This window comes from Sciurus carolinensis, chromosome 5 (assembly GCF_902686445.1).
Source record: "Sciurus carolinensis chromosome 5, mSciCar1.2, whole genome shotgun sequence".
NCBI classification, from domain to species: Eukaryota; Metazoa; Chordata; class Mammalia; order Rodentia; family Sciuridae; genus Sciurus; species Sciurus carolinensis.
The window spans coordinates 73,157,852-73,185,076 of record NC_062217.1 but is presented as its reverse complement, the minus strand read 5'-3'; the positions used below and the strand labels follow the sequence as shown (position 1 = coordinate 73,185,076).

The 27,225-nt window shown below is 32.5% G+C and overlaps 1 protein-coding gene across 14 annotated transcripts in view; it reads left to right on the top strand.

Moving 5' to 3' along the window:
- The window catches only part of Rbm26 (RNA binding motif protein 26), an 80,004-nt gene that overhangs the window by 19,934 nt on the left and 32,845 nt on the right, over window positions 1-27,225 (top strand). For 8 of the 14 annotated variants that reach the window (XM_047552544.1, XM_047552540.1, XM_047552538.1 and 5 more), the window contains exons 2-14: window positions 1,026-1,144; window positions 2,545-2,681; window positions 4,590-4,678; window positions 5,323-5,540; window positions 7,403-7,663; window positions 8,443-8,682; window positions 9,102-9,272; window positions 9,629-9,784; window positions 13,949-14,060; window positions 15,174-15,333; window positions 18,182-18,346; window positions 18,820-18,951; window positions 20,052-20,123. In XM_047552544.1, the coding sequence (XP_047408500.1) occupies window positions 1,026-1,144; window positions 2,545-2,681; window positions 4,590-4,678; window positions 5,323-5,540; window positions 7,403-7,663; window positions 8,443-8,682; window positions 9,102-9,272; window positions 9,629-9,784; window positions 13,949-14,060; window positions 15,174-15,333; window positions 18,182-18,346; window positions 18,820-18,951; window positions 20,052-20,123 (2,032 nt within the window). The remainder of the gene's footprint in view (window positions 1-1,025; window positions 1,145-2,544; window positions 2,682-4,589; window positions 4,679-5,322; window positions 5,541-7,402; window positions 7,664-8,442; window positions 8,683-9,101; window positions 9,273-9,628; window positions 9,785-13,948; window positions 14,061-15,173; window positions 15,334-18,181; window positions 18,347-18,819; window positions 18,952-20,051; window positions 20,124-27,225) is intronic. The other 6 variants (XM_047552542.1, XM_047552541.1, XM_047552543.1 and 3 more) reach the window with 6 other exon arrangements.

The following is a 27,225-nucleotide window of genomic DNA, read 5'->3' as shown; positions in this document are numbered from 1 at the left end:
TGAGAGACTGTTTGAAATAACAGTCTTTGAAAATTAAGTTGAAAAGAGGAGAATATAGTAAGGAGGTAGCTAGAAGAACTGTTTTTTGAGCAGCAATTAAGGATATGGGAAGGTAAAGATGTGGAGGACTTTTAAAAAGTAATATGCTAGGGATTTGATTACTGTATGTCTAGATGTTTATAGAAATACATAAATTGGAGATCTGGTTCCTGGGTACCTCTTTGTAAGAGGTAATCTAGTGTAGTGGTTAAAGGTGTGAACGTTGGAGAATGAAATTTAGGTTTAAAGCTTGACTCATTTGCTAATTTACTTTGTAGTTTTGAGTACTCTGCTTAGTCTTTATCCAAGCTCAAGTTTCTTCATGAGTAAAATGTTAGAGCTCTATATAATGAGTTATGAGCTGAGTTCATGGCACATACTAGGTGCAGTTAGTGGTTATTATTTTTTTGTCATTTACTATGGTGTGTAAATTGATCACCTAATTAAATAGATGGCAATTTTAGCTTAGTTAAAAATAATTATTTTGGTTTTCTTGAGTAGGATGAATATGATTCACACATTAGAAATTTTCCTTCCTGTCTTTTCTGCTCTTGGATCCCTCTATCACTCCCCCGACACAAGTAACCGTAGTTATTAGGTTTTTTTTTTTTCCCCCCCAATCCTTCCTGTCCTTTGAATCATGTATTATTCAAACATTATCTGAATACATGATTTCTTCTACCCCCCAACAAATGGTAACAAACTGTATAAAGTTTTTCTCTACCCTTTTTACAAGCTGATTTCTCTAAGATATGAAAACTTTGTCATTTTTTATGTGTATCATTCCTTGTATGAATTTAATAGAATTTATGACATAAAAGGTGTATTAACATGCAGTGCCTTCCATAAGCCAGTACTTTTTACACCTATTAATTCACAACTGTTTGTTATATCTTATATAAGTCAGTTTGTACCTGGAATTTATAGAATGTGTAGTTATTTATGACTAAATTCCCTTCAACATTACTTTTTTTTTTTTTTTTTAGCTGTGATGCAGATCCATCAGCCCTAGCAAAATATGTTCTGGCTTTGGTAAAGAAAGACAAAAGTGAAAAAGAATTAAAGGCATTATGTATTGATCAACTGGATGTATTTCTTCAGAAAGGTAAGACCTTTAGTTTTAAAATACTATTTTGTTTTAATTAATTATTTATAATAAAATTATCCACAGAGCATTAAAATTTAAGAACTTAGTATGAGATAGACTATAATTGTAACAAAGTTAAACAGTGTTGTTTCTGATAATATCTGTAGTTTATTTAAAATGGAAACTTACTCTTTGATATGCTCATTCTTTGGGTTTTTTTTTTTTTTTGGTGCCAGGGATTGAACAGAGGGTCACTGAGCCATATCCCCATCTGCCCCTTTTTTATATAGAAATTTTAAAAATTTGTTTGTTCTTTTTAGTTATTCATTACAGTAGAATGTATTTTGACATATCACATATACATGGAGTATAACTTTCCATTCTTGTGGTCGTACATGATGTGGAGTTACACTGGTTGTGTATATTCATGTATGAACATAGTAAGTTATGTCTGATTCATTCTATTATCTTTCCCTTTTCCATTTCCCTGCCCCAATCCGGTGAACCTCTCCCCCACCACTATTGTGAGTCAGCATCCACATGTCACAGACAACATTCAACCTTTGTTTTAATTTTTGGACTGGTTTATTTCACTTAGTGTGATAGCTTCCAGTTCTATCAGTTTACCTGCAAATGCCATAATTTCATTCTTCTTTATGGCTGAGTAATATTCCATTGCGTATATGTACCACATTTTCTTTCTTTATTCATCTGTTGAAGACCACCTAGGTTAGTTCTATAGCTTAGCAATTGTGAACTTAGCTGGCCATATCACTGTAGTAATGCTGATTTTAAGTCCTTTGGGTATATACCGAGGAGTGGGATAATTGGGTCAAATTGTGGTAACATTTCAAGTTTTCTCCTCAGACCTTTTTTATATTTATTTAGAGACAGGGTCTCTCTAAGTTGCTAAGGCTGGCTTTGAACTTCTGTTGCCTCAGCCTCCCGAGCCACTGGGATTATAGGAATATGCTCATTCTTAAAGCATGTTAATGGTTTTTCTTACATAGTTTAAAAGATTAAGAAAATGACTAAATGTTTATTAAAAATAGTATCACTTAGGAAACAACTTTGATTCTTTTCTAGCTATGTTGCTTTTCAGTATTTGCACTTTGCCCATATCTAGATAATGATAGTGTTTGTGTTATATAGTGTGTGGGCTATATCAAGTCATGGCTGGGAATGACTAGCCCAGAAGCTGTAGCCATTCTCTCCCACCTTGAAAGTATATTAAATGAATCATTATTACATGGGATTTGTGCCATTATACATTGATTAGGAAGCTATTGGTCTTAGTATAATTTCTAGGTTTTATATAAGATATATTTCATCATATATTATTAGCAGTCTGATGTATAAGAGTGTAGAATTTCTGTCTTAGATGTCTTTTAATCTAGTTTGTTTGGTTTTATTTTTAGAGACACAGATATTTGTGGAAAAACTTTTTGATGCTGTGAATACAAAAAGTTATCTACCTCCTCCAGAGCAGCCATCATCAGGAAGCCTGAAGGTAGAGTTTTTTCAGCACCAAGAAAAAGATATAAAAAAAGAAGAGGTAAGAATTTATGTTATATCTTATAGTTATACCTTACAGGTTCTTTAAGCACAAGAGTTTTCTGTATCTTTGTGTTAGGAATCCTCAAGATCTGTCTCAGTTTGCTGATATTACAGGACACAGCATGTAGTCATACTCCTAGCTGTGACTTCTTAACACAACAGAAAGCAGAAGTCTGTAAAAGGAAAAGGTGTACTAGGTGAAATCTGGTGGAATATAGTCGGAAGTTTCATACCTATTATTATGTGGGATATACTAGGAAGAGACAGTACATATTTTGTTTGCAATTTCTTGTGCCAGATAAATATGTATAATAATTTAAGCTTTTGCCATTGATAGAAGTGTGGGTTGGTTTCAGATTTTTGCTCTTATAAGTTTTATATAATAATGTATTTTTTGTTTTTATTTTACTTTTAAAACAGGTCTTACTGTGTTGCTCAAGCTAGTCTTAAACATGTGAGCTCAAGTTATCCTTAGTCATGAATAACTGGGATTATAAATCTGTGCTACCACATTGGGCTTTAATTTTAATTCTTAAAACAAACAAACAAACAAAAAAAACTTGAGTAAATCCTGGGTTCTTTGTTTGAGAAACATTTTTTTCTCAAAGCAAGTTATTGGTGAAAACTTAGTCTTATCTTTTCCCAAAGCTAGTGGTAAAGCCTTAGTCTTAAATTTGTTGACATACTAATACTTATTTCTCAACCAGTGGGGAGAATATTTATACCTGATCTTTTAGAATTGTCACAATGCCAGATGGCAATTCGGGTTTAAAATGCTATGGTTTATTAAAAATTTCCAGTTGAGCACGTGCTGTGGAATATGACTGTCAACGTAAATTACTCACAGAGGACAATTGCGGCAAATAGAAAGGAAAAGGTACACTGGGAAGGTTGTATTAGTATCCATTTTTTTTTTGGTCTGGGTTGAGAGGAAAGTTGGAGTAGGTGGGAAAAGAAAAATACTTGATGAAAAGGTAAACTGTTGCAGGCATTATAGAAATTCTCCTAGTTTGATCTATTGGTAGAATTTCCATTTAATTTATTCAAGTGGTACACTTTTGATAGTGAGAGGCTCTTATGCAAAGGGTTGCTGGAAAAGGTGGTATTAACTGGGTTATGTGTACCCTGTCTATAGATTACGTGCATCTTAATCTATAGTGATTCTTAATTCAGATGAGTAATTTTAAGCCCTGACCTATTTATAGAAGATATGTTCAGTATTTCCTGTATTTGCCTAACATGTAAATCCCTTTTTCTCTTATTATACATTAATATCCTGTGGAACTAGTGTTCTGGGCTGTACAATCTTGAAAAAGTAGCACTGATCAAGGGAATATTTTCTGATGTAGTTGACATGATGCAATGAGAAACTGTTTAGTTCTATACATATTTTTCTCAAATATTTTCCCCCTCCCTCCTTTTTTTCCTGTGTTGGGGATGAAGTGCAGGGCCTTGTACCCATTCCCAGCCCTCAGATATTTTCTTTAATACTTGGTTAGTTCTCATGCATTCTCTTATATTTTTTGATGTATTTGGTATGAGACTAAGTCCATGAAACCAAAACATAGAAATATATGTTAGATGTTTGAAAGAAGAAATTAAAGTATCTTTTTGTTAATTATATTTAAATGAGGACACTTAAATATTCATTTTCTTACCAGTATTATTTAAGACAAATATTTATGAATTATTTTACTCTTCACTTTAAATTTGAGCAGACTCCATTATGGTTAAATGATTATATTGAATAGAGAAATTTATTTTGTTTGCATATCTATAGATGACAATTTTGCCCCTGTGTTATATAAATTAATTTAAATATTATGTTATTGAAATAGTAATATCACAATAAATATAATTATTGCTAAATTCTTTCTTTCTTTTTTTTTTTTTTTTTTAATATCAGATTACAAAAGAAGAAGAGCGAGAGAAGAAGTTTTCTAGAAGGCTAAATCACAGTCCTCCCCAGTCAAGCTCCCGGTATAGAGAAAATAGGTAATTCATTAAATCATACTCAATGTTTAGACTTTGACATTGTCTTTTATAAGACTTTGATTATCTTTTACATAAGGACAGGTAATATTTACTCTTTTATTTGTCCAGGAAAGTATAACTAGGTCCTTTTCTACCAAGAAAATCTAGATCAGGTTTGTTTATCTTGGGAGAAAGATTTAGAAAAATATTTGACAATTATTAAGAGTCTAGGGAATCTTAATGTGGACTACTTTTTGCTTGAAGTTTTTCTTTAATGTGATTACATTATTTTTTCCCTTAAGGTTTCAAAAGTGTTAGTATAATATATGTAATACATGCCTAACTATATGTACAAGATTATTTGTACTGTTTATAATGTAAAGACAGGTATGTAAACACAGGTATAGATGCCTTTATGTACAGATGACTAGTTGTGTAGATGTTGATGTGTATAAGATGAAGGGTTATGATGTTAAAAGAGTTTTTCCTTTTAAAATGTTTTTAGAGTACTTATGTTAGTTTTATTGATAGTTTCCCATACTTGGTTATGATGGTAGGATAAAAAATAATGATGTTACAAGAATTAAATGCAGTTTTTTGCATTTAGAGATTTCTACCCTATCCACTTTAGCTTTATTTACATCAAAGTGATTATGTCTCTGTAGAAGTCGTGATGAGAGGAAAAAAGATGATCGCTCTCGCAAAAGAGATTATGATCGAAACCCTCCTCGAAGAGATTCATACAGAGACCGGTACAATAGAAGACGAGGGCGAAGTCGCAGCTACAGCAGGAGTCGAAGTCGGAGTTGGAGTAAAGAGAGGCTTCGTGACAGGGATAGAGATAGAAGCAGGACTAGAAGCAGAAGCAGAACACGAAGCAGGGGTAAATAATACGTGTTCATCTATGTTTTGGTTAGCATTCGTTCACTGTGAAAAATTTTCCATATTTAAGGATTTTTAAAAATTGTTCAACATTTTGCCAATTTTGTCTTCATTTTTGTCTGTTGTGTATTTTGTGGCCTATATTTTAAAACAATTATTTTAAAAGTTTATTCCATGGAACTTAAAACCATAATTATTGCTGTACATTTAGCAGGATAGCTATAGTGAAAGACTGTATTCAATCTTAGAATTAAGATTGGTAGACTAAGAAAGTGACTCTTTGGAAAACATTTTGGCAGAATCGTAAAATGTTAAATATGCATCTAACAAAGGACCTAACCATTCTACTCTTAGCTATTTATGTAAAAGAAATGAAAGCATATGTTCATACAGACTTGCTCACAGATATTCATGGCAGCTTAATTGTAATAACCAAAACTGGAAGCAACCCCAGTGTCTATAAGTAGTTGGATAAACACAGTTGTACCATAACATGGATAAAAAGGAAAGAACTATTGATACATGTATTTGACAAAATAGATCAATCTCAAAATAGTTGAGTGAAAGAATTCAGGTAAGTATATATACATATATGTGTATATATATATATATATATATATGTATATAAATTTTAGAAATTACAAGGTGTGATGACAAAAAGCAAATCAGTTTTTGCCTGAGATAAAGTAGAAAAAATGGATTACAGATTACCAGGAGATATGAGTGTATTTTGGGGGTAATGATTATATTTGATTTGATTATGATTGTGGTTTCACAAGTATATACATGAATCACAACTTATTATGTTGTACACTATATTTAGATTTTTATTTATCAGTTATACCTCAGAACCTATACTAAATGGTTTAAAAGTTTCATTTCAGACATGTATATTTGCAAGATCGTGTCATTTCCAACTTGTGTGATTTTTTTTTCCCCCTAGTAAATACTGTTGAAAGGCAGATATTAGAATAAAACATCTTTGAATAAAACACTTTAAGTCAAACTTAGATTTTTGCTGCTTTTAATACTGTTAATGGGCTTTATATAAGCTCTGTATTTGTATTCTTATGACATTTTCTACCACTGTGAGTAGGTATACTAGGCCTCTTCACACATTGCTTCACTTAACTTTCTTAATTGTTTTGTCTTTCTTGAAGTCATACATAGCCTAGTTTTCTTTATATTTAATATGAACTCTTTGCTCATCCATTCTTTTCTTTTTTTTTTTTTTCCTTTCGCTACTAGAGATTTAACCCAAGGGTACTAAATCACTGAGCCACATCCCCAACCCGTTTTACTTTTTGTTTTGAGACAAGATCTCACTGAGTTGCTTTACAGCCTTTATAATTTGTGAGACAGGTCTTGAACTCGCAGTCCTCCTGTATCAGCCTCTTGAATCACTGGGATTATAGGCAGGTGCCACCATGCCCGACTCCATTCTCTTATAAAATAATGTGTTCACTATTAAGAAGTCTTATATTTAGGTGGATGATAAGAAAATATTTATCACAGGAAAAATAGCCATGCTTTTTATTAAATACTCTGTTTTGTGGACATACTAAGATTGCAATGAAGGAAATAACAAATTTGTTTTTTCTGAAAACAAATGCACAGGAAAAACTCATTAAGTACAGCATCTTTGTATAGTTTTATAGTTTAGTTCATATTGAAATAACTTACCTTGGAACAGTGTGTATTGAGTAGTCTTTAAAATAAAACAAAGATTGTGCAAAATTTAAACTTTCTGTGGTTTAGCAAAAATATTTCTTAAATCTGGTACACAGTTGTGTGGGGTTTCTTTTTTTCTCTATTTTTTTTGAATAGGGTGTAGTTTTACAAGTCATTTATATTTTGTTGCAGAAAGGGATCTAGTAAAGCCTAAATACGACCTGGATAGAACAGATCCATTAGAAAATAATTACACTCCAGTGTCTTCGGTACCCAATATCTCTTCTGGCCACTATCCTGTACCTACTTTGAGCAGTACCATTACCGTAATTGCACCTACTCATCATGGTAATAACACTACTGAAAGTTGGTCTGAATTTCATGAAGACCAGGTGGACCATAACTCTTTTGTAAGACCACCAATGCCAAAGAAAAGGTGTAGAGACTATGATGGTAAGTCTTTTTCAACTGTTTTATAAAGTATTAAATTAATATTTCCAGTTTCCTAAATTCTTTAGGTTATATAGTTATTCAATTAACTTCTGGTAGTAGAAATAGTTAGAAATTAGTTTTTATTGCCTGATAAGTTCCCTAATATTATTGTACTTTCATTAGTCACCACTGATAATTTAGTATCAGCTTAAAAATAGTATTTATTAATATGTTGGTGGAGTTTACCAAATAAGAATAATTATCTACTGAGTTATTTTTAAGAAAATTGACTACAATTTTTTTTTCTTTAACAAAAATCACTTCTTTAGAAATTAGTAATTATCACAATGTAAGAAGGATCTTGACATGTAAATGGTGCCTATGTAAGACTTTTATAAGAATTGAAGACTTATAAGGATTTGGTGTAAAAATTTTATAAGTAGTGCTAATACCATAGTCACAGTATTCTATTGGTTTTAAACAAGAGATTTAAATGAAGGATTTGTTTTTAATAAGAAAAACATGCCAGAAATTATATACCAGTTTTATATTATTTGCTAACTGGGTAGACTTATTTTAATTCTGATGATACTTTTTTTTTTTTTTTAATGTGTATGTTAGATGTATTTTCACTTGATTAGATTACTGGAAATTTGCAGATGATTCATGTGAAATGGTTAATTAATTAAACTTGTGTCCAATATTGAAAACAGTCACCTTTTAAATACTTTAGTTTTCTTAACTTAGAGACATTTTTTATTTCCAGGGCTTTTCACGTTTCTTTCTAACTTTTCTCACAGAAAAGGGTTTTTGTATGAGAGGAGACATGTGCCCTTTTGATCATGGAAGTGACCCAGTAGTTGTAGAAGATGTGAATCTTCCTGGCATGTTGCCTTTCCCAGCACAGCCTCCTGTTGTTGAAGGACCACCTCCTCCTGGACTCCCCCCACCTCCACCAATTCTTACACCCCCACCTGTGAATCTCAGACCCCCAGTGCCACCTCCAGGTCCATTACCACCCAGTCTCCCACCTGTAACAGGTCAGAGGATATATTTGTTTGTCTGTTTTTATTATCTATTTATTTGTATACTTTTTATAAAGTCAGTAATTTGATAACTTGCTTTTGTTAAAAGCATCTAAAGAATTTCCACAGATGACTTATAGAAACCAATTAAACAATATATTCTCATTTGGAATATACCTACATGTTACAGCCTATGCCAAACCATTTTCTGTGGTTTGGAATGACCTTGTGAGTTATGTACATCACTGATATATCCCATCTGCCTGTAGTTCCTTTATAGTTTAAGGCAAACCTCTTTTGGAATACATTAAAAGAATGATGTGCCATAGAAAACTACTTGTAAGATCTTGGTGTTTGTAGAAAATGTTACAGTTTGATAAGTGAGAATATCATGTTTGGATGTATAATAATTTATTTTATTTGTTTGCTTTCAGATGATATTTCTTATTCTTTGGTTTTGACAGGACCACCACCTCCACTTCCTCCTTTGCAGCCATCTGGCATGGATGCTCCCCCAAACTCTGCAACCAGTTCTGTTCCTACTGTAGTAACAACTGGCATTCATCACCAACCTCCTCCTGCTCCACCCTCTCTTTTTACTGCAGGTGCAGTTTTGGCCCTCTCTATTCATAGTGTAATGTAGTTTTAAAGCAGAGTTTTTAGATGGGGAATTAAAAATGTCTAGAAAGTTCATTGCTGTATTGGGACAGTTTTTCTCACTAAAATGAAATAGGACACGATGTAGGTTTGGTGAATGTACTCAAATAATCCCTCAGTTATGATTTATAAGAAAACTGTTAATTTTCTTCTTAATAGCACTCTTTACAAAACTTTTTTAAATACAAATAAAACATGTTAGTTAAGTTTTGTGTGTTAGTAATATGTTATCTGAGTTACTTTTTCTGTTATCAGCATTTTAAAAATTACCACATGGAGTTTTATAATTGTTTTTTAATTACAGTTTTTGTATTACCAGATACATATGACACAGATGGCTACAATCCTGAAGCCCCAAGCATAACAAACACTTCCAGACCTATGTATAGACACAGAGTGCATGCACAAAGGCCTAACTTGATAGGACTAACATCAGGGGATATGGATTTGCCACCAAGAGGTACTGTGGTTCATCTTTTCTTATCATTCTTATGATATCAAAGTGGGAAATCATTTATAAAGAATAGTTACTCCTGCAATTGTTTGGGTTGGGTAAGAGATGGTGATTTTGTTTATTCCCTGAATTATTTGGACTCTCATGAGAGAAAAGGTAATGTGTAGTTTTGTATTTGTAGTATAGGGGCATTTGTATTTGTAGTATAGGGGCACTGTATTCTGTTAAAGAAGGAAATTTCCCAGAAGCATGTTTTTCTCAGGTAACTTTTTTTGGGGGGAAGGTTCTTCTATTTTATTTCATTTGTAGTATTAAATGGTTCATTTAAACTCCTGACAATAATGCTTTAATTCCTTAAGTCTGTTCTAGTTTGGATAATGAAATTATCTTTACAAACTTGTGCTGATGTAGATTTTATTTTTGTTCACTTTGACACGTTAAAATCCTGTATTTGGTTAGCTTATAATATTTTTAAGCAGTAGGAATTGTGTCAGGAAGTGACTCATCTTTTAAATTTTCTTATAGGAAACAGACTTTTAGATTAAATTTCTAAAAATTACACTAATACCATCACAAACCAGGGCAGCAACAAAAGTGCTGAACTAGAGGTATAAACTGATAAGTAAGTTTAGAGGAAGAATTGAGTTCACACTAATTTGAAATATAAAACATTTGCTACAGATAACATTTGATACAGGGAAACCAAGGACTTACCAGACATAATAGAGATTGTTTATCTGGTCTAGTAAAAATATGTCTTTTTCCTTAATCACTTGAATTAAGTTTAAAACCTTAAGTGTATTTCTGACTTTTCTTGCTGTCTTACTTATCCAGACTAAACAAAATCAAAGCTCGTTAGTTGTGATTAAAACTTCAACTTAGCAGTCATTGCCTAATGTGGATTAGTAAACTTATGGTTACTTATACTTTGTGCTTTTTATTTGTTCATTGGCAGCCATTAGTCAGATTCTGAGCATCTTTCTTGACTATTTGAAGAACTGTTTGTGATGGGAGTGTGAGAAACATTTTAATTCAAATTTATGTCCTCTTTGAGATTAGAGGACATTTAATAAATACGCTTATTTCCTCACATCTATCTTTAAAATTCTAGTGGGTGTGGGAACTGCTGCTTGCACTGTGACTCTCATTAAGGCTAGGTCAGAGCTTTCTACCTGATCTTCTGTGGAGATGGAGGATAAATTGTTTAGCTAGAGAATTGAGATAGATAAAGCATGTGCACTGTCTGTATTATATTTTTGAGAGACTGAAAGAACTTTGTTTTTGGAACAGAGAAAGAAAGGGATATGGAGGGTGTCAAGAGGCCATTTGAGTCATTTAAAGAATTCTGTAGTAGAGGTGATAGTAGCCAGGGTAGGGTAGTAACAGTGGTAAGTGTTAAAATAGGTTTAATAGAATTGACAACATTTACAACTTGGTGAATTGTGGGGTATAACGTAGAACAAATGTAAAGGCTAAAATTAGGTACCAGTTTTCTGCCCTGGATAATTAGGCAAATGATAATATCATTCACTGAGAAAGAAGAGCAGATTTGGTGGGAAGATAAATTTAGTTTTGGAAGTTTTTAATTGTGCCCATGAGTTATTTGAGTAGAAATATCCAGTAAAAGGTAGAATTTGAAAGTATGAAGTCCATGAGAAATAGCTCACTGGAAGATAAAGATTTTTGGAGTAAAAAATATGTAGCACATTGGCTCTTAATCTTTTGTCATATTAGTAACAGTGTGAAGGTAAGGGAAGATCAAAGAAGCTCTATCAAAGTTTGCAAGTTTAACTTAACGTAAGTTCTAAAACCCTTTCTTGTGCTTCTTAAAACTGCTCCCCCCCTGCCCCCTACATGCACATTCTACTCCTAAGTATCATTGAAAAAGATGAATGAAGCCATAAAAAATTAAGATGCCCTAGAGAGATTGTGTAGACTGAGAGGAGAAAGCCCAAGTAAATGAGGAAAGTTACACAAGGGACTGAAAAAATGAAGCCAAAAGGGCACAAGACAAAAGCAGTGAGTAGGAATTCCTGAAAATTCAGTGAAGATAATATCTAAGGAGAGGAAGGTGATCAACAGTAGAAAATGCTACTTAGAAGTCAAGTAGGAGGAGAACTGAGAAGTATTTGTAGACTAAGCAACAAGTTATGATGTCATTGATTTTAGTATGAGCAAGTTAAGTACAATAATGGAAGCAGCTGTCAGTATTCAAAGGATCAGTGAGCAGGTGAGCAAAGTAGGTAATAAGGAAACAAAGTTAGCCAGGTGTAGACATTCTTAGGAAATGGCTGGGAATGGGATATGGAGGGAGTTACAGAGAAGAAAGAGTAGCTGAAGGAGAAAGTTGTCTTATAGGTTTTCTTTTGTACAAATGGAATAATTTGAGGTGTAATGTTAATTGTTATCTGTTGATAAGAAGTGCCAGTGCCATGAGAAAGGTAGAAGATAGAAGAAAACAGCTCTAGAGCGTTGATTTGGGGCCTCTGTATAGATAAATTGACAACCAGAAAAATCTAGAAGCAAAAACTCAGAACAGTAGACTATAAGAAAGCAAGGCAATTTTATACCAAAGTTCTTTTAGCAGGAAATGTGCAAAATATTGAAAGTAGCAGATATAGCTCTTTTGCATTGAATTTCAGTCTTGAGTATTTTTATTTTTAAGTGAGGTCAGCTTTCATTATGTTAATATGTTGCTCTTTAAATAGGCAACTCAGTTCATTCACAACTCTGCTAAAGGTCATTCAGTTAGTGGTAAATTAGAATGTTTTGGTTGGGAGGCAGATGGTGAATTCAAAGCCAGCCTCAGCAAAAGTGAGGCACTAAACAATTCAGTGAGACCCTGTTTTAGTTAGCTTTTTTGCTGCTGTGACTAAATGATCTGACCAGAACAATTTTAGGGGATGAAAAGTTTATTTGAGGGCTCATGGTTTCAGAGGTCTTCGTTCATAGAAGACTGGCTCCATTTCTCAGGGTTCCAGGTGAGGCAGGACATCATGACTGAAGAGTATGACAGAGGGAAGCAGATTATGTGATGATCAGGAAGCAGAGAGAGTGCTCAGGCCGGATACAAATATATACCCAAAGCCACACCCACCTTCTCTAGCCACACCCTACCACTTCAGCTACCACTAGTTAATCCCTATAAGGGGATTAAATTATGGATTGGATCAAGACTCAGCAATCATTTTTCCTCTGAACCTTCTTGGATTGTTGTACATGTGAGCTTTTGGGGGACACCTCACATCCAAACCATAACAGATCCTGTCTCTAAATACAATACAAAATAGTGCTGGGGATGTGACTCAATGGTCAAATGCCCTTGAGTTCAATCCCCGGTATGCTTCCCCGCCAAAAAAAGAATCTTTTAGATTGTGCATTGATTTCAAAACTGAATTTCGCTTCAAGGTGATTTATTTATTTGTATATTCATATATGGAATTGGGTGAAAGTGATGGCAGATGGGAATGGTGACATGGGTTTTTCCCTTAAAGAAGTGACCTACAGACCAGTAAAGTAGAGGAAGGGAATAGGGGGAAGCAAGGGGAGAGAAAGAGGAAGAAATGGAGCTAATTGTATTTCATGCATACATAATTTTGCCAAAATGAACCCCACTATTATGTCTACTATAATGCACTAATAAAAACGCTTAGGAAAAAAAAATAGCTTTCAGAATTATTGTGAAAGAATTATTGTGAGAATTATTGATTCTAATTGGTTATACATGACCAATTAGTAGAATGCATTTTGACATATTGTACACATATGGAGCATAACTTCTCATTCCTCTGACTGTACTTTGTGCTGAATCACACCGTTGTGTACATACATGTATATAGGGTAATAATGTCTGTCTCATTCCTGTCTTTCCCATCCCCACCGCCCAACCCCTCCCATCACTCCCCTATGCACAATCCAAAGTTTGATTCTTATGTTTAGGTTTGAAATGAAAGAATATATTTGAAATAGGTTAAAAATCTCTTCCTTTTCTATTTTTTCTAATATATATTTCAATTTCTTCTAATATATATATCATAATATATAAATGTGTGTGTGTGTGTGTGTGTGTGTGTGGACAAAAAGCCAGAACTTTTTAATATGAGTTTAAAGAAGTAGCTATAAAAACTGAGAATATTAATCTATGCTTTCTTTCATTTTCTTTTAACACAGAAAAGCCTCCTAATAAAAGCAGTATGAGGATAGTAGTGGATTCAGAATCAAGAAAAAGAACCATAGGTTCTGGGGAGCCTGGAGTTCCTACAAAGAAGACTTGGTTTGATAAGTAAGCTGGCAAGGGATAATTGGAGAATTTTATTGTACACAGATTTCGGGGATTATTACTGTGTCAGATCAAGTAGTTTTCTTTTAAACATTGTTCTATTACATTTTTTGTTTAATAAGCAATCCCCAAATCTAAGTTGTTTTCTAGAAGTTTTTAAGTTCATCGTTCAGTATTGGAAAGGCATTTTCTTCTAAAAACAGTATAGTAGCTAAGGAATACACTGCTTTTTCCTCTTTCTACTTTCCCTTCCTCTGAAAGAGATTGCCCTTTACTTAACTTGATATATATTTTAATACTAGCTATATGCAGGATGGTCATGAACCCCATATCTTTAGGGAAAAAAGGTATGGATCAGATCTGGGAAGATCTTAACATGTAGGCCATTTCTCTTTAAGAGCTAGAAAGAGCTGTTAAGGGGTTGAAAAGTTGGAAAGGCACTGAGTTGTTAAGGAGAGGTTTAGTGAAAAGGGGTAAGGAGTCAGAATGTTGGAGTGTCATGAGTCATTTGTAGATTTTCATTTATGAACTGAAATGAGAACCATGCTTTTGAACTTTAATGTTTAAAATAGATAGTTTCTAGTTCTGGCTCTGTGATTATTTATGTGGTTTAAGGCCAACAGTATAACCTCTCTGGGTCACACTTTTGTCCCTTTTGCAAATGTCAAGTGTACTATGTATACTTTTTTTGTTGTTGTTAATCTGGAGAGAGGTTGAGGTGGTCATTGAACCAATAATAACCAAATTTAAAATTTAATCAACATTTTTAAATAGAATACATTTCAGTAAGCTAGCCTTTGCAGAAATGGAAGAAAGGTTTTATGTGCAAATTGACTAAATAAGGGTATTAGTACCTTTTCTAGCTATATATGTTAAATAAGAGCAGATCGAAAGTGTGGAAAAAGTAACCAGGGTTATGGCAAATTCATAAACAATGATAACACTACTAATTTAGAAACCATTTGGAAGAAAAATAGTTCAGTTTTTATTAACCTTCAGTACTTTCAGTTTTGGAGAAAAATTGGACTTTCATCTTATATGTAAAACTTTATTCCTTTGTACTTGGAAGGGCTTAGGATTTATAAATGTGTTGATCAACTTGATTTTTGTTTATAGGCCAAATTTTAATAGGACAAACAGCCCAGGCTTCCAGAAGAAGGTTCAGTTTGGAAATGAAAATACCAAACTTGAGCTTAGAAAAGTTCCTCCAGAATTAAATAATATCAGCAAACTTAATGAACATTTTAGTCGATTTGGAACATTGGTTAACTTACAGGTAAGAGCCATAAAGTGATTCTCTTGTCCCTACTTAATTACTTAGGGGCCTTAATGTAATAATAAAACTACTTTTATAAAGAATATTATGGAAATTTGTTAATATTCTAAAGTTGGGGCATTATAAATAGTCTGTTTTTAGTTATTATAGTGAAGTCCTGATGCAGGCTAACAATAAAGAAAAAAGCATATTTAACTCACAGTTTTGGGGGCTGAAAGTCCAAGATCAGGTAGTGTCTTAGGCCCTCATCAGAGGCCTACAGGTGGATGGTGTTACAAAGTGGTAATACACATGAGAGGAAGTGATACAGTCATACTTGCTATTGTGAGAGCCCAGGGATCCATATAAACTATCTAAATAAATCCCTTAACCCTTCTAAGAGCTGTTCCTCTGATACCCTAAGGAACTCCCAGTAGGCCCCACTACTTAAAGGTTTACTCTACCTCCCAATGTCACTACTCTTAAGAAATAGGCTTCTAACACGTGAACTCTTAGGGAGAAACACTCCACCTATACCCAAACCATAGCAGACATGAAGTGAAACTATGTTTTAGAAAAAAATTGATCAATTGATTTATACCACTGAGTTGCATCTCTGCCATTTTTGATTTTTTATTTTTAGATAGGGTCTCTCTAAGTTGCTTAGGGCCTCATTAGGTTGCAAGAGGGCAAGAGTTTTGATTGATCATATTAGTATAAATGTTTGACCTAATAAAGGTTGACAAAAATACAGCAAACTTAATCACTCTAGTAAAATCTATATTATAGTAGTTTTCAGTTCTTGAATTTTTCAAGATTCTATCAGCAGAGTCATTTCTGCAAGATCATTTGAGCAAACTGTATTTCTGCAATTTCTGTGATGGGATGCATTTAACAGACAATTACAGTACCATGTAATTTGTAACTAATTTAAACATTTACTTTTTCTCTACCACTTTTGAACATTTTTCAAGAAAAATGACAGTGTAATTTGTGTTTGATGTCACTTGAAATTAGTCCTTCACTTAGTAGATAAAACTTGGGAGATTTTTTAGTATTATTTAAATTATGTGACATCAAAATTGTTGAAATAATGTGTTGTTTTTCTCCACTTGTTTTATAATCCAATAAAATAAATTTTAGTAGATATAGCTCATCCTGGGTTGATGTTTTAGAACTTTTTTTGCTTTTATAAAACACTGCTATAAAAGTGATGGAGGGAAAAATGCATGTTTGAAGTAGGGCAATAGAAATGTATGGAGAATTTTAAGGAAATGTTTTCTTTTCAACTTGATGTTTTCCCACATTTCTCCTCCCTTATAAAATTATATAATTGTTGTAATTTATTTTGTGCTGTTCTAGATTGTCTTTCATATATATTGCTGTGTACATGCATAAATTTAAAAATATTTATGGACCTATAGCATGTAGGTTACCCAGTAGTTATTTATAGTTGTTTACTTACTCTTAAATATCTCTTAATATCTTTTTATGGCAGTTCAGTTTACCACATTTATATCTAGACATAAAAATATTTTCAGAATATTCCTTTTCTCATACAAGTAACTACACTGGAAATATTAATTTAAAACATATTTCAAAGCTTGGGCAAAACATGGATCTCCCTATTGTTTTTGATTGTATTTATGCAGTTACTAATGAGGTTGATATCTTCTTTTTGTTGGTCCTTTGCTGTGTCTTCATTTTACTTGCATCATTATGATTTATAAAATGCATGTTTTGCAAAATTATCAAAAATATTTTTAGTGTTCTGTTTAAACACTGGTGAAATTGATGTTATTAAATTCTAATAAATTAAAATTAAAATGCTACCTAAAATTGTTCTTATAGTTGTAGCTAATATTTATTAAATATTTATATACTCTCTTTTTATGTTATTGTTGTATTCTTTTTTTTTGCGGTGCTGGGGATTTGAACCCAGGGCCTAGTCTACCAACTGAGCTATATCCCAACTATAAAATATATAGTTTTAAGCTATATATTCTTAAAACACTAATAAGTGGGTATTTTTGTTCTTATTTATAGAAGAGGACACTGAGGCACAGAAGATTAAGTAATTTGCTAGCTCTTATGTGAGAGTAAGTCAAGGTTTGAGCCAGGCAATGAGTTCAGACTGTGCTGTTAATTTTGATCCCTTATTGCTGTTTATCTTGATCCTGTATTGCTGTTTATGGCCTGTGCTTTATATACCATACTTTGGAAAACACTGCTGTTAGGCAAGAATAAGAAATTTAGAGTGAACAGTCTTGGATTTTTATTTATTAGTTGTACGGATCTATCACTAGAAACGTTCTTTAAATCTGTTTCCTTATGTGTCAGATGTGATTGATGCTGCTGTTATATAGGTCTTCTTTTTCTTTCTTTCTTTTTTTTTTTTTCTCAAAATTGTTTTCTCGTGATCTTAGAAATATTGTGAAAATTACAGATTTGGAATATTGTACAAGTATTTTTTTCTATAATATTTAGTTGAAGATTACCTCTTCCAAAGTAGTCTTTGCCTTCTCCAGACTGTACGGATCTTGGCCATGACATTCATTGACATATAGAAATTATTTCTCCTAGTTTGTATTAAAATTTGAGGTAAAAAGAAAAACAGTTTGAGTGTCTGTATATAATATTTGTGCAGTCAGCTTTGCTGGTAAACAAGAGAGGTTCTTTTAATGTAGTAGACAATCCTTGGTTACTATTTCTCCTGGAATAAAAGTAGACTATGGTAATACTTTAGATATAAGGAAAACAAAGATGGGAATCTTACTTAGAAGAAAAAGTGTTTGACATCTTGAGGAATTTTGCTGTATGAAAAAAGATTCCTTTAGAAATTCATTGTTCTTAACTTTTTAAATCATAGGTTGCATATAATGGTGATCCTGAGGGTGCCCTTATCCAATTTGCAACATATGAAGAAGCAAAGAAAGCAATATCAAGTACCGAAGCAGTATTAAACAATCGCTTTATTAAGGTTTATTGGCACAGAGAAGGAAGCACCCAACAGTTACAAACTACTTCCCCAAAGGTAAAGGGAGAGATTTGTGTGAAATTGAATGCCTTCTTCAAGAGCTCTTAGTATATTTAAGAACAGATGTATAGAAATTAGCAGGACTTGAAATCTTGACTTTACTGTATAGACTAAAGAAAGTTATTTAATCTCTGTAGCCTATTCTCTCATTTAATTGTGAAGTTAATTCCTAGTTTAGAGAATGAGATGGTATGTGTAAGGCCTGTAGAACAGTCCTCACAGACAGGAAGCACTAAGTAAATTGTAGTTATATATATATATTCCATAAATTTTGTTTCTGTACTTTATAAGTCAGTTCATGGAAAAAAATCTACATCTATGGAGAAAATTGAAAGGCATTTGAGTTTTGATTATAAGCTACATTTTTAAAACTTTCTATGCATGAATAATTTAGTACAGTTTGTAACAAAGTTTACTTTCCAAATTCCTGAACTAATCAGCTTGTTTAAAACTTTTTTTCTTCTTCTGAGGTAATGCAACCTTTAGTACAGCAGCCCATTTTGCCTGTTGTGAAGCAGTCAGTTAAAGAGCGACTGGGCCCAGTACCTTCAACTACTGTTGAACCAGCAGAAGCCCAGAGTGCTAGTTCAGACCTTCCTCAGGTAATGGAAGGTCTTACCTATTTAATAATTAATCTATTATTTATTAGTAAATTAACTTTAACCTATTAATTAGTAAATTAGTTTCCCTCATGACTTGCATTATAGTTGTTGTATGTGTTTTACACAGAAATGTGATCTTTACAGATTTAGAATCCCACCTATAAGTTACTGTTTTTATCATAACATTTTCACTGTCTTTATTTTCCTACATGGTATTTGAGTCTTAAATTCTCTTCAGTTAACACTCATTGATGAGAAAGATTTCTTTTTCACTTTGTGGAGGATATATTTCTGCAAAACTGCCTAAAGAATGAAGTTTAGTACACTAAATCTTATTTTTTCCGTCATCTTTTTACTTAATCAGAATCCTGTTCCAGAGATAATTGTACAGTAGACTGAACTGAAAGCTTTTGGGAAGGGAAGGCTTTTAAAACATCAGGTTAAGTATGCTTGATATACTGTTTGATGTACTAAAGCAGGTCACTCAAAACTTTGCATCACTTAAATCTGACTTTGGGATGCTCTTCTCCGTATATCATTTCCTTCCCACTTCCTTCCACACTTAAGTGGAGTTTTCTTGTTTCTATACTCTCAGTCTCTGAAACTTAACTTTTCCTTTTTCTCCATGTTTCAGGATTTGCTGTGTAAATGGAGTTAGGATGTAGTATCCTACTTAGCTAATAGATGCCATCTTTTAGCTAAGTATGGGACACGTATTTTTAAGCTTTAGAAGCAGGCATATATTTTCATTATCCAAATCTAATTTAAAATGTGCTGACTTTATACTTGTTAAGATAGGGTTCTAAGAATTTATGATTCCCTGTCAGTGGAAGGGACTTCAGTTAATACCTGGTTCAGACCTATTATTTTACATCATAATTTTTCATGATTAATATTGCATACTGTTTACTTTTGTTTTTCTACACACAATTCTTCCCTCCTTTTCCCCCTCCCTCTCTTTAAATAGGCCTCAGTTTCTGTGATTAGTATCAGTATACTCATAGTCTCACTATATATTAGTAGAACCAGAATGTTCAAGATCCCAACAGACTTATCTATGTTTGGGGAAACACTGAATATGTCCATTTTAATTTTTTTAGAATGTAACTAAGTTATCTGTGAAGGACAGGTTGGGTTTTGTATCAAAGCCATCTGTTTCAGCAACTGAAAAGGTAAGAAGAATAGCATGATGTGTTTGTCTTGGCTTTGTAAATGTTTTCAGGTGGCATCTTAATTTTTAATTTTTTCATAGTTTCAAACTGCTTCTTAATAGTATCTGTATCTTTTATTCCTACCTTTTTGCTTTCCATTGCTGAAAATAAAAAATATTAGCCTACTGTTTTTTACTTTTTTGCATCAGCATTTTAATACTTGCCTCTCTATTTCCATCTGCTCCATTCTTTTTGTTAGTTTTTCCTTTATATTTATTTTCTTTAGAGACACTGTACATTTTAGTTTGAAAACTCTGGCAGCCTTACAGTAAGAGCCACGAACTAGGAATTTTACCTGAGTTTGAACCCTGGCTCTTTACTTACTAACTGCATGATATTGGGCAGTGCTGTTAACCTTTCTGAATCTTTTTACTCATTGGTAAATGGTGATGGTAATATTTGTCTTGCTCATGGGGTTTTGTGAGGATTAAATAAAATTATTCATTTTAAAAGTATTTTGTAAACAGGAAGGGATGATATAAATATAATTTTTAAATATTTTTTACTAACAGCTGTTGATGTAGCCTGGCATTACATTTAGTTATTTCTTTTTTTGAATGAGGAGTTAAATGCAGATTGTGTTAAGACCATTTGTGGATCTGTCTGCTGTAGATATGTTATTTTTTTCTGTTTAGGTGTGAGTGAATGCCCTGATCTTTAGTTTTATTTGAGGTATGTAAAATCTCATAATATTAGAATTGAATAGTCCTAAGTCCCCAATAAGCCAAGGCACAAATAGTTGTATAGTTCGATCTACTTGCTGAGCCAGACTAGAACTTATGTCTCCTATTTCTAGTCCATGGCTCTTTCTATTCCAATGAGCTAGCTGGCCTGCTGTCATCACTTGTTCTTAAGTATACTATTTCTCTTATTTACTTTGTTAAACTTGAATCTGAATATCATTCTGTACATCAGACCTTTCTCTTGGGCATCTCTGTTATTTTAGGTATAATGTGCCTAAAATGAGCTTTTTCCCATATAAATTAACTTTTCCTAGTTCCTATTTAGGTGATACTTTCATTTTCTAAGCTGTAAAATCTAAAATCCTCAAAACTCATGTAATTGCATTTGTAGTCCATATCTTTTTTTCTCTACCACCTTCAGGACCCTGGCCTCTGATTATAATATCTGAACTGGCATCTTGAAATTCCCCTTCTCTATTTACATGTATCACCGTTCTGTTGTCAGACTTAATGTTAATTCGTTATGGAAACTTTGAATTTCTTAGCAAAATTACTTTACCTGATGTACAGCTCATCCATATGTCAGTTATTGTAGTTCTGTTTTGCTGTAGGGTTTCCTTTCTACACTGGGGAATACTTTTCTGCTTACTGTCCCTTGCCCTTTCCTGCCTCCCCACCCTCTTTTTGTGTGTTTGTGTGTGGTAATTTTTCTGGATTGCATTTCCCACTTTCTAACTAAATTCTGTTCATTCTTTAGAGATTGAAAATCTCTTCTAACATTTTCCTCGAAACCACCACATTTTTTCATGAAGTTTATCTCCTCTCAGTTTTTGTGCAGTTTAGTCTGTGCTATTAATTTTAGCAATGTCAGATGTTTACTTTTATTAGATTTATCCTCCTTGATAATAAGTAATTTAGGAACTGAAAAGAACACACTGTAAGATTTGCTGTACTTGTTTATTGCTGAGCAATTCTGGAGATATCTAAATGCCCAGTTGGGTTCAGGATCTATTTATATCAAGATTTAGACTCTGGAATTGAAGTCTACTAAGTTTTTACAAAATTTTAGTAATGTTCTTTGATATGGGTTTCATTATTTTTAGAGTTTTTCATTTAGCTATAGAATAAAATGGGTACCAATTTGGGCTTGAATAATATATGTTAATATATTATATTAATATAATAATGCCTAATTGAACTTGTAAAAAAATCACTAATAGTAGTAGGCTCTTTGTGGAGAAAAATTACTAATAACCAATCTTAGGGAAAACAATTACTTCTAAGAATGTAATATATAGTCAGCTTCAGTGAATTTATTTACAGAATAACATTTTATTTTTATATATTCTTGGTTCTCTTCTGCCCTTTAGAGGGCAAAGATCCAGAGAATTCTTAGGAAGATGAGAAGAATGTTCCCCGTCATCAAATATTACTTAAAAGGTTTTAATTTCTTTTTCCTAAACTGAAGTCAGGAGAAGGCTCAAAGCTAGTATCTGTACAATATCCTCTGTCAATGTTAAAGTGAATAAATGAAACTTTTACAACCTTCCTGTAAATGATATCCATTAATTCTTTAGTGATTATTACTTACTCTAAGATTACATTTTTGTGAGAAGTCTGGAAGAGAGGAAACTTAAAACCTAAATGATTGTTAAAGATATTGTAATTGCTATTAAATATTATTTGAGTAGATTTGATCATTGAAATGATGTTTGAGTGCTTCTACTTAGTCTACAGAGACTTTTGAAGAATAAAGGTTTGTGTGTGTATATATACCATCCTGGTTAGTTTTTTAAAAAGACTTAGTGCTCAAATTATGTTGCTAAATTCTAAGAAAATAAAGTAAAAATAAATTTAATATATAATGTTTTATCATTTAAGTTTTAGATATTAAATTATGATACATAATGTTATGCTTTTTAGTAGGATATTTTTGCCGTCAAAAAACAAATCTTGGTCCCATTGTATTGTGATACATTGACATTAATATCATGAAACTTTTAAAAGGAAAATAGTCTGGTATAATTGAACGAACATTTAATGTCATATAGGTACTTCAGCTATTGATTTAGTAACTGGCATTGTGTGTGATGCTGAACAAGTTTTATTCTCTATGCCTAACTATAAAATACAGTTGTTCTCAAGACCCTTTGATTTTTTTTTTTTTTTTTTTTTTTTTTTTTTTTTGTTACCTGGAATTGAACCCAGGGTTGTTTAACCACTGAGCCACATCCCCAGCCCTTTTTTACTGACCTAGTTGCTAAGTGTTTTGCTAAGTTGCCGAGGCTGGCTTTGAACTTGTGATCCTCCTCCCTCAGCCTCCTGAGATGCTGGGATTACATGTGTGCACCACCTCACCCAGTGACCCTTTTGATTTTTTGGGGGGGGTGGAGGGGGAATAGTTTTGCTACTTTGAGTGTAAAGATCGGGGAGATTTGTGGGTTTTTTTTGTTTGTTTGTTTTTTTCCCTTTCATAACTGTTACTAGGAGTTTTTAATTTTTATTTTTTAGCACATTGTCTTCTGTTAGGATTATTACCTAGGTTATTTTTTCTTATAGGAAAATATGCTTTATTTGAAAGTATTTGCTGAAATTTCTGGGAACTAAGCTACTGTAGTAGAAATTGACTATTGACTATATACATTTTTTCTTTGATATTTGTTAAAGTACTTCTTTTAAAATTATTAAGCCTTTGCTTCCTTTAATCCTTTTGATAAATGGGATGTAAAATAGTTGAACTCAGAAGCACAGTGGCAATATACCTTGGAGTTGGGGGAGTTGGGGAGACGTTGGTCAAAGGATGTAATATTTCAGCTAGCTAGGACAAATAAGTTCAAAAGATAAGTGCAACATAGTGACGATATTTAATAACTATTATATTCTTAAAAATTGCTGAGAAGTAGATTTTAAGTGTTCTCTTGGCAAAATATATAAGGCAATGCATTTAGCTCAATTGAGCCCTTCACATGGTATATAGTTTTTAAAATATATACAATATATGTATTCAGTATTTGTCAGTTAAAAAATAACTTAAAAATTATTAAAGATACTTAATACAGTGGATTTTTTAAAAAGAGTTCTTAAAATGAAATTATGACATTTGCTAGTTAAATGGATGAAACTGGAGAGTATCATGCCAAGTGAAATAAGCCAATCCCAAAAAACAAAAGGCCAAGTGTTCTCTCTGATATGTGAATGCTAACTCACAAAAAGGAAGGAGAGAGAGGGGCAGAATAGAAGTTCATTGGATTAGACAAAGGGGAATGAAGGGAAAGGAAAGGGTATGAAAATAGGAGACAATGGAATGAATCAGACATAACCTTCCCATGCTCATATATGAATACACAACCCATATAACTCCATATCATATACAACCACAAGAATGGGATCCTAATTAGTTTGTTATACATCATGTATGTATTACATATAAGAGTATACTCTACTGTCATGTATGTCTAAAATTAAGAAATTTTTTAAAAGTCAAAAAAAGAATTAAGAAAAAAACCAGACTGCCAATCTTAAAAATATTTCTAAACTTAACTAAAATCCTATTCTTCCCACTAGAATTCCCAATTAGGCAAGATAGGTATAAAATGGACATTTAAATGCTGCTTTAAGAGAATGTCAAAAAGAAAATTTAGATTTTCTGAACAGATGCTTATATACTTATGTAAAAATTGACCACTTAATAATTGTATTAATAAATTTCCTGCACTTAACTCCACCAGTACTTTTTATTGTATTAAAATGAGATTTTTCTGCTTTAAAAATCTGTTCCAGCTGCTTATAGTGACCATGGTTGTTAAGTATTTCATATCAGTTATTAAAAAAGTATTCTTGAATGATGACCTAATTTGTAATAATCTTTTGTAGAATTTACAAAATACTCTGTCCTTCCATTTTCATCCATGAGAAAAAACTGTTTTTTTCTTTTATTACAGGTATTTATAATATTTATGACTGGTAATATTTTACACAGGGAAAAAATAAATACATTTTGATGGATTATAAATTCTCTCATTAGGAAATTGACTTTTGTCTTAGAAAATAAGAGGTATTAGTAATATACCTTTTCAGAAGAGCACTTGGTGGTTTTCAACTCATCCTCTGAGTTTTGATATCAAAACTTGACAAGGATATTACAAGAAAGGCAAATACAGACCAGTATCTCTCATGAGCATGTGCATAAATATCCTAAATAAAATATTACCAAATGTCCATTGATATAGAAAACACATCATACATCATGGCCAGTCAGGACTTTTTCTAGAAATTTAGGATTGTTTTAACACTAGAAAATCAGTTTAATTGACCACATTAACAGAATAAGGAAGGAAAAAGCAGTTGATAAAATTCATGTCTTAGTTACATTAAACACCCTTTAAAATAAGAATAGACAAAAGCTTCCTTGCTTTGATGAAAACTATCTGCCAAAAAAGGGAGAACAATTCCTAGATTTTTAAAAATATTTTACCATTTTTAATATTTCACCTTTGAATGACATATTTTCTCCCCAAGGTCAGAAGCAATACAGAGAAGTCCACTCTTATAATTTTGTTTCAGCATTATACAGGAGGGTCTAACTATACACTAAATAAGAAAATGAAATAAATTGAAGATTAGAAAGAAGAAAATTCAACTGTTTACTCACAGAAAACATCATGGTGTTTGTAGAAAGTTCCTAAGAATTGCAAATAGTTGGTATTAATAGGTAACTATAGTAAGTTCAATATGTAAAAATTACAGCATATTCAGAAAATCCCATTTGTAAAACAGTGAAGTAGTGTATTTTAGCTTTTTCACTACTGCGACCAAAAAACCTGATGATTTTGGGGATCATGGTTTCAGGAGATCTCAGTCCTTAGATAGCCAGCTTCATTCCTGGGGACACGAAGTGAAGCAGAACATCTTGGCAGAAGAGTCTGAGGAAAGCATCTGGGAACATGGCACCCAGGAAGCAGAGAGAGCTCCACTCTCCAAGGACAAAATATATACACCAAAGGCACATCCCAATGACCCAGCCTACTTGCTTGCAGTTACCACCCAGTTAATTAATATTGGGATTAACACACTGATTGATTTAAGGGTCTCATAACCCAATTTTTCCCCCTCTATATCTTCTTGCCTTGTCTCACACATGAGTTTTTTGGGCATACTTAATATTTAATTGGAAAGGCCACCATTTATAATTTTATCTTTTGAAAATAAAGATAAATAGAGTTATCTCTTACTATGTAAACTCTAGAATCAAATAGATTCAGACTGAACAATACAATCATAGTTCATTATTTCTAAGACACATTTTTACATCTTAATACCTCTGATATTGGGCTGTACTTTTATGGTTGGTGTTTATGGCTATATTCAGCATCCTTTTATAGTAGGAGTATATAAAATGATAGTGTATCTTTGAGTCCTTGAGTCTTGTACTCAGTGAAATACATTTCCTATTTTTAGAGATGGAAGTTACTGGATGAAACAAAGGAATTAGGACTCCTAGGCAAATGAGAAGATTCCTTTATTAGTCTTCTGCTTCTTGTCAGATACTTTTATTCACTTTGAAGCAACACTCTTTAGTCTGATACCAGATGTTAAGGACACTTTGAAAAGAAGTGTTTCTTGTTCACTGAAGTTACAGAAATACCAGATAAAACTTATTATGTGGGTTTCCTTGCTTTGAGGTTTGTCAGTGGTTTTGGTAAGAGGTAAACATTTGATCCTGGAAAACAGGGTTATGATAGTCAATGTTTGCAATTTATTTTAAGTATTGAAATCTTTGGTCACAACTTTTTAATTTGTTGTGAATTCTTCACAAAGAAAGAAAGATGTACTTGATTAGATTCTGTTTTCAGCATATTATCTTATGTTTCTTCCCTTATCAAGTTATTGTCTCTGTATAATCATGCAGTGTGGCATTTTGTGGTGTGGTAAGGTAGCGTAGAAGAAATTTTTCTCCAAAGTTACAGAGAATGGTCATCAAAGTTAGACTACAAACTAAAAAGGTTAACTCTGTTTCATATTCTTTAGTAATACCTATTAGTTTTTATCATTGAAGAAAATTATTTATGAGATTTTGGTATATATCAAGCATTAAGAACTTTAGTTGATATCATTTGTGCTGTACAGAGTTAGTATAATTACATTTCATTTTTATTTCATTTAGAGGCTTATGAGACATTCTTATATACTTAGAATAGTGGTAAGTTTCTAATCTTTATGATGTTTTCTAATTTCATGATAAAAGATTAGATTTCTGCTACTCCTCTGATATACCCAGATGTTAACATTTTAGTAGCTAAAAAATAGGATGATTTTGCTCACAGTTACTCTTTCCTTTGAGTGTTTGGCTTAATCTTTTTTTAGGTTATGAATTCCTTTAA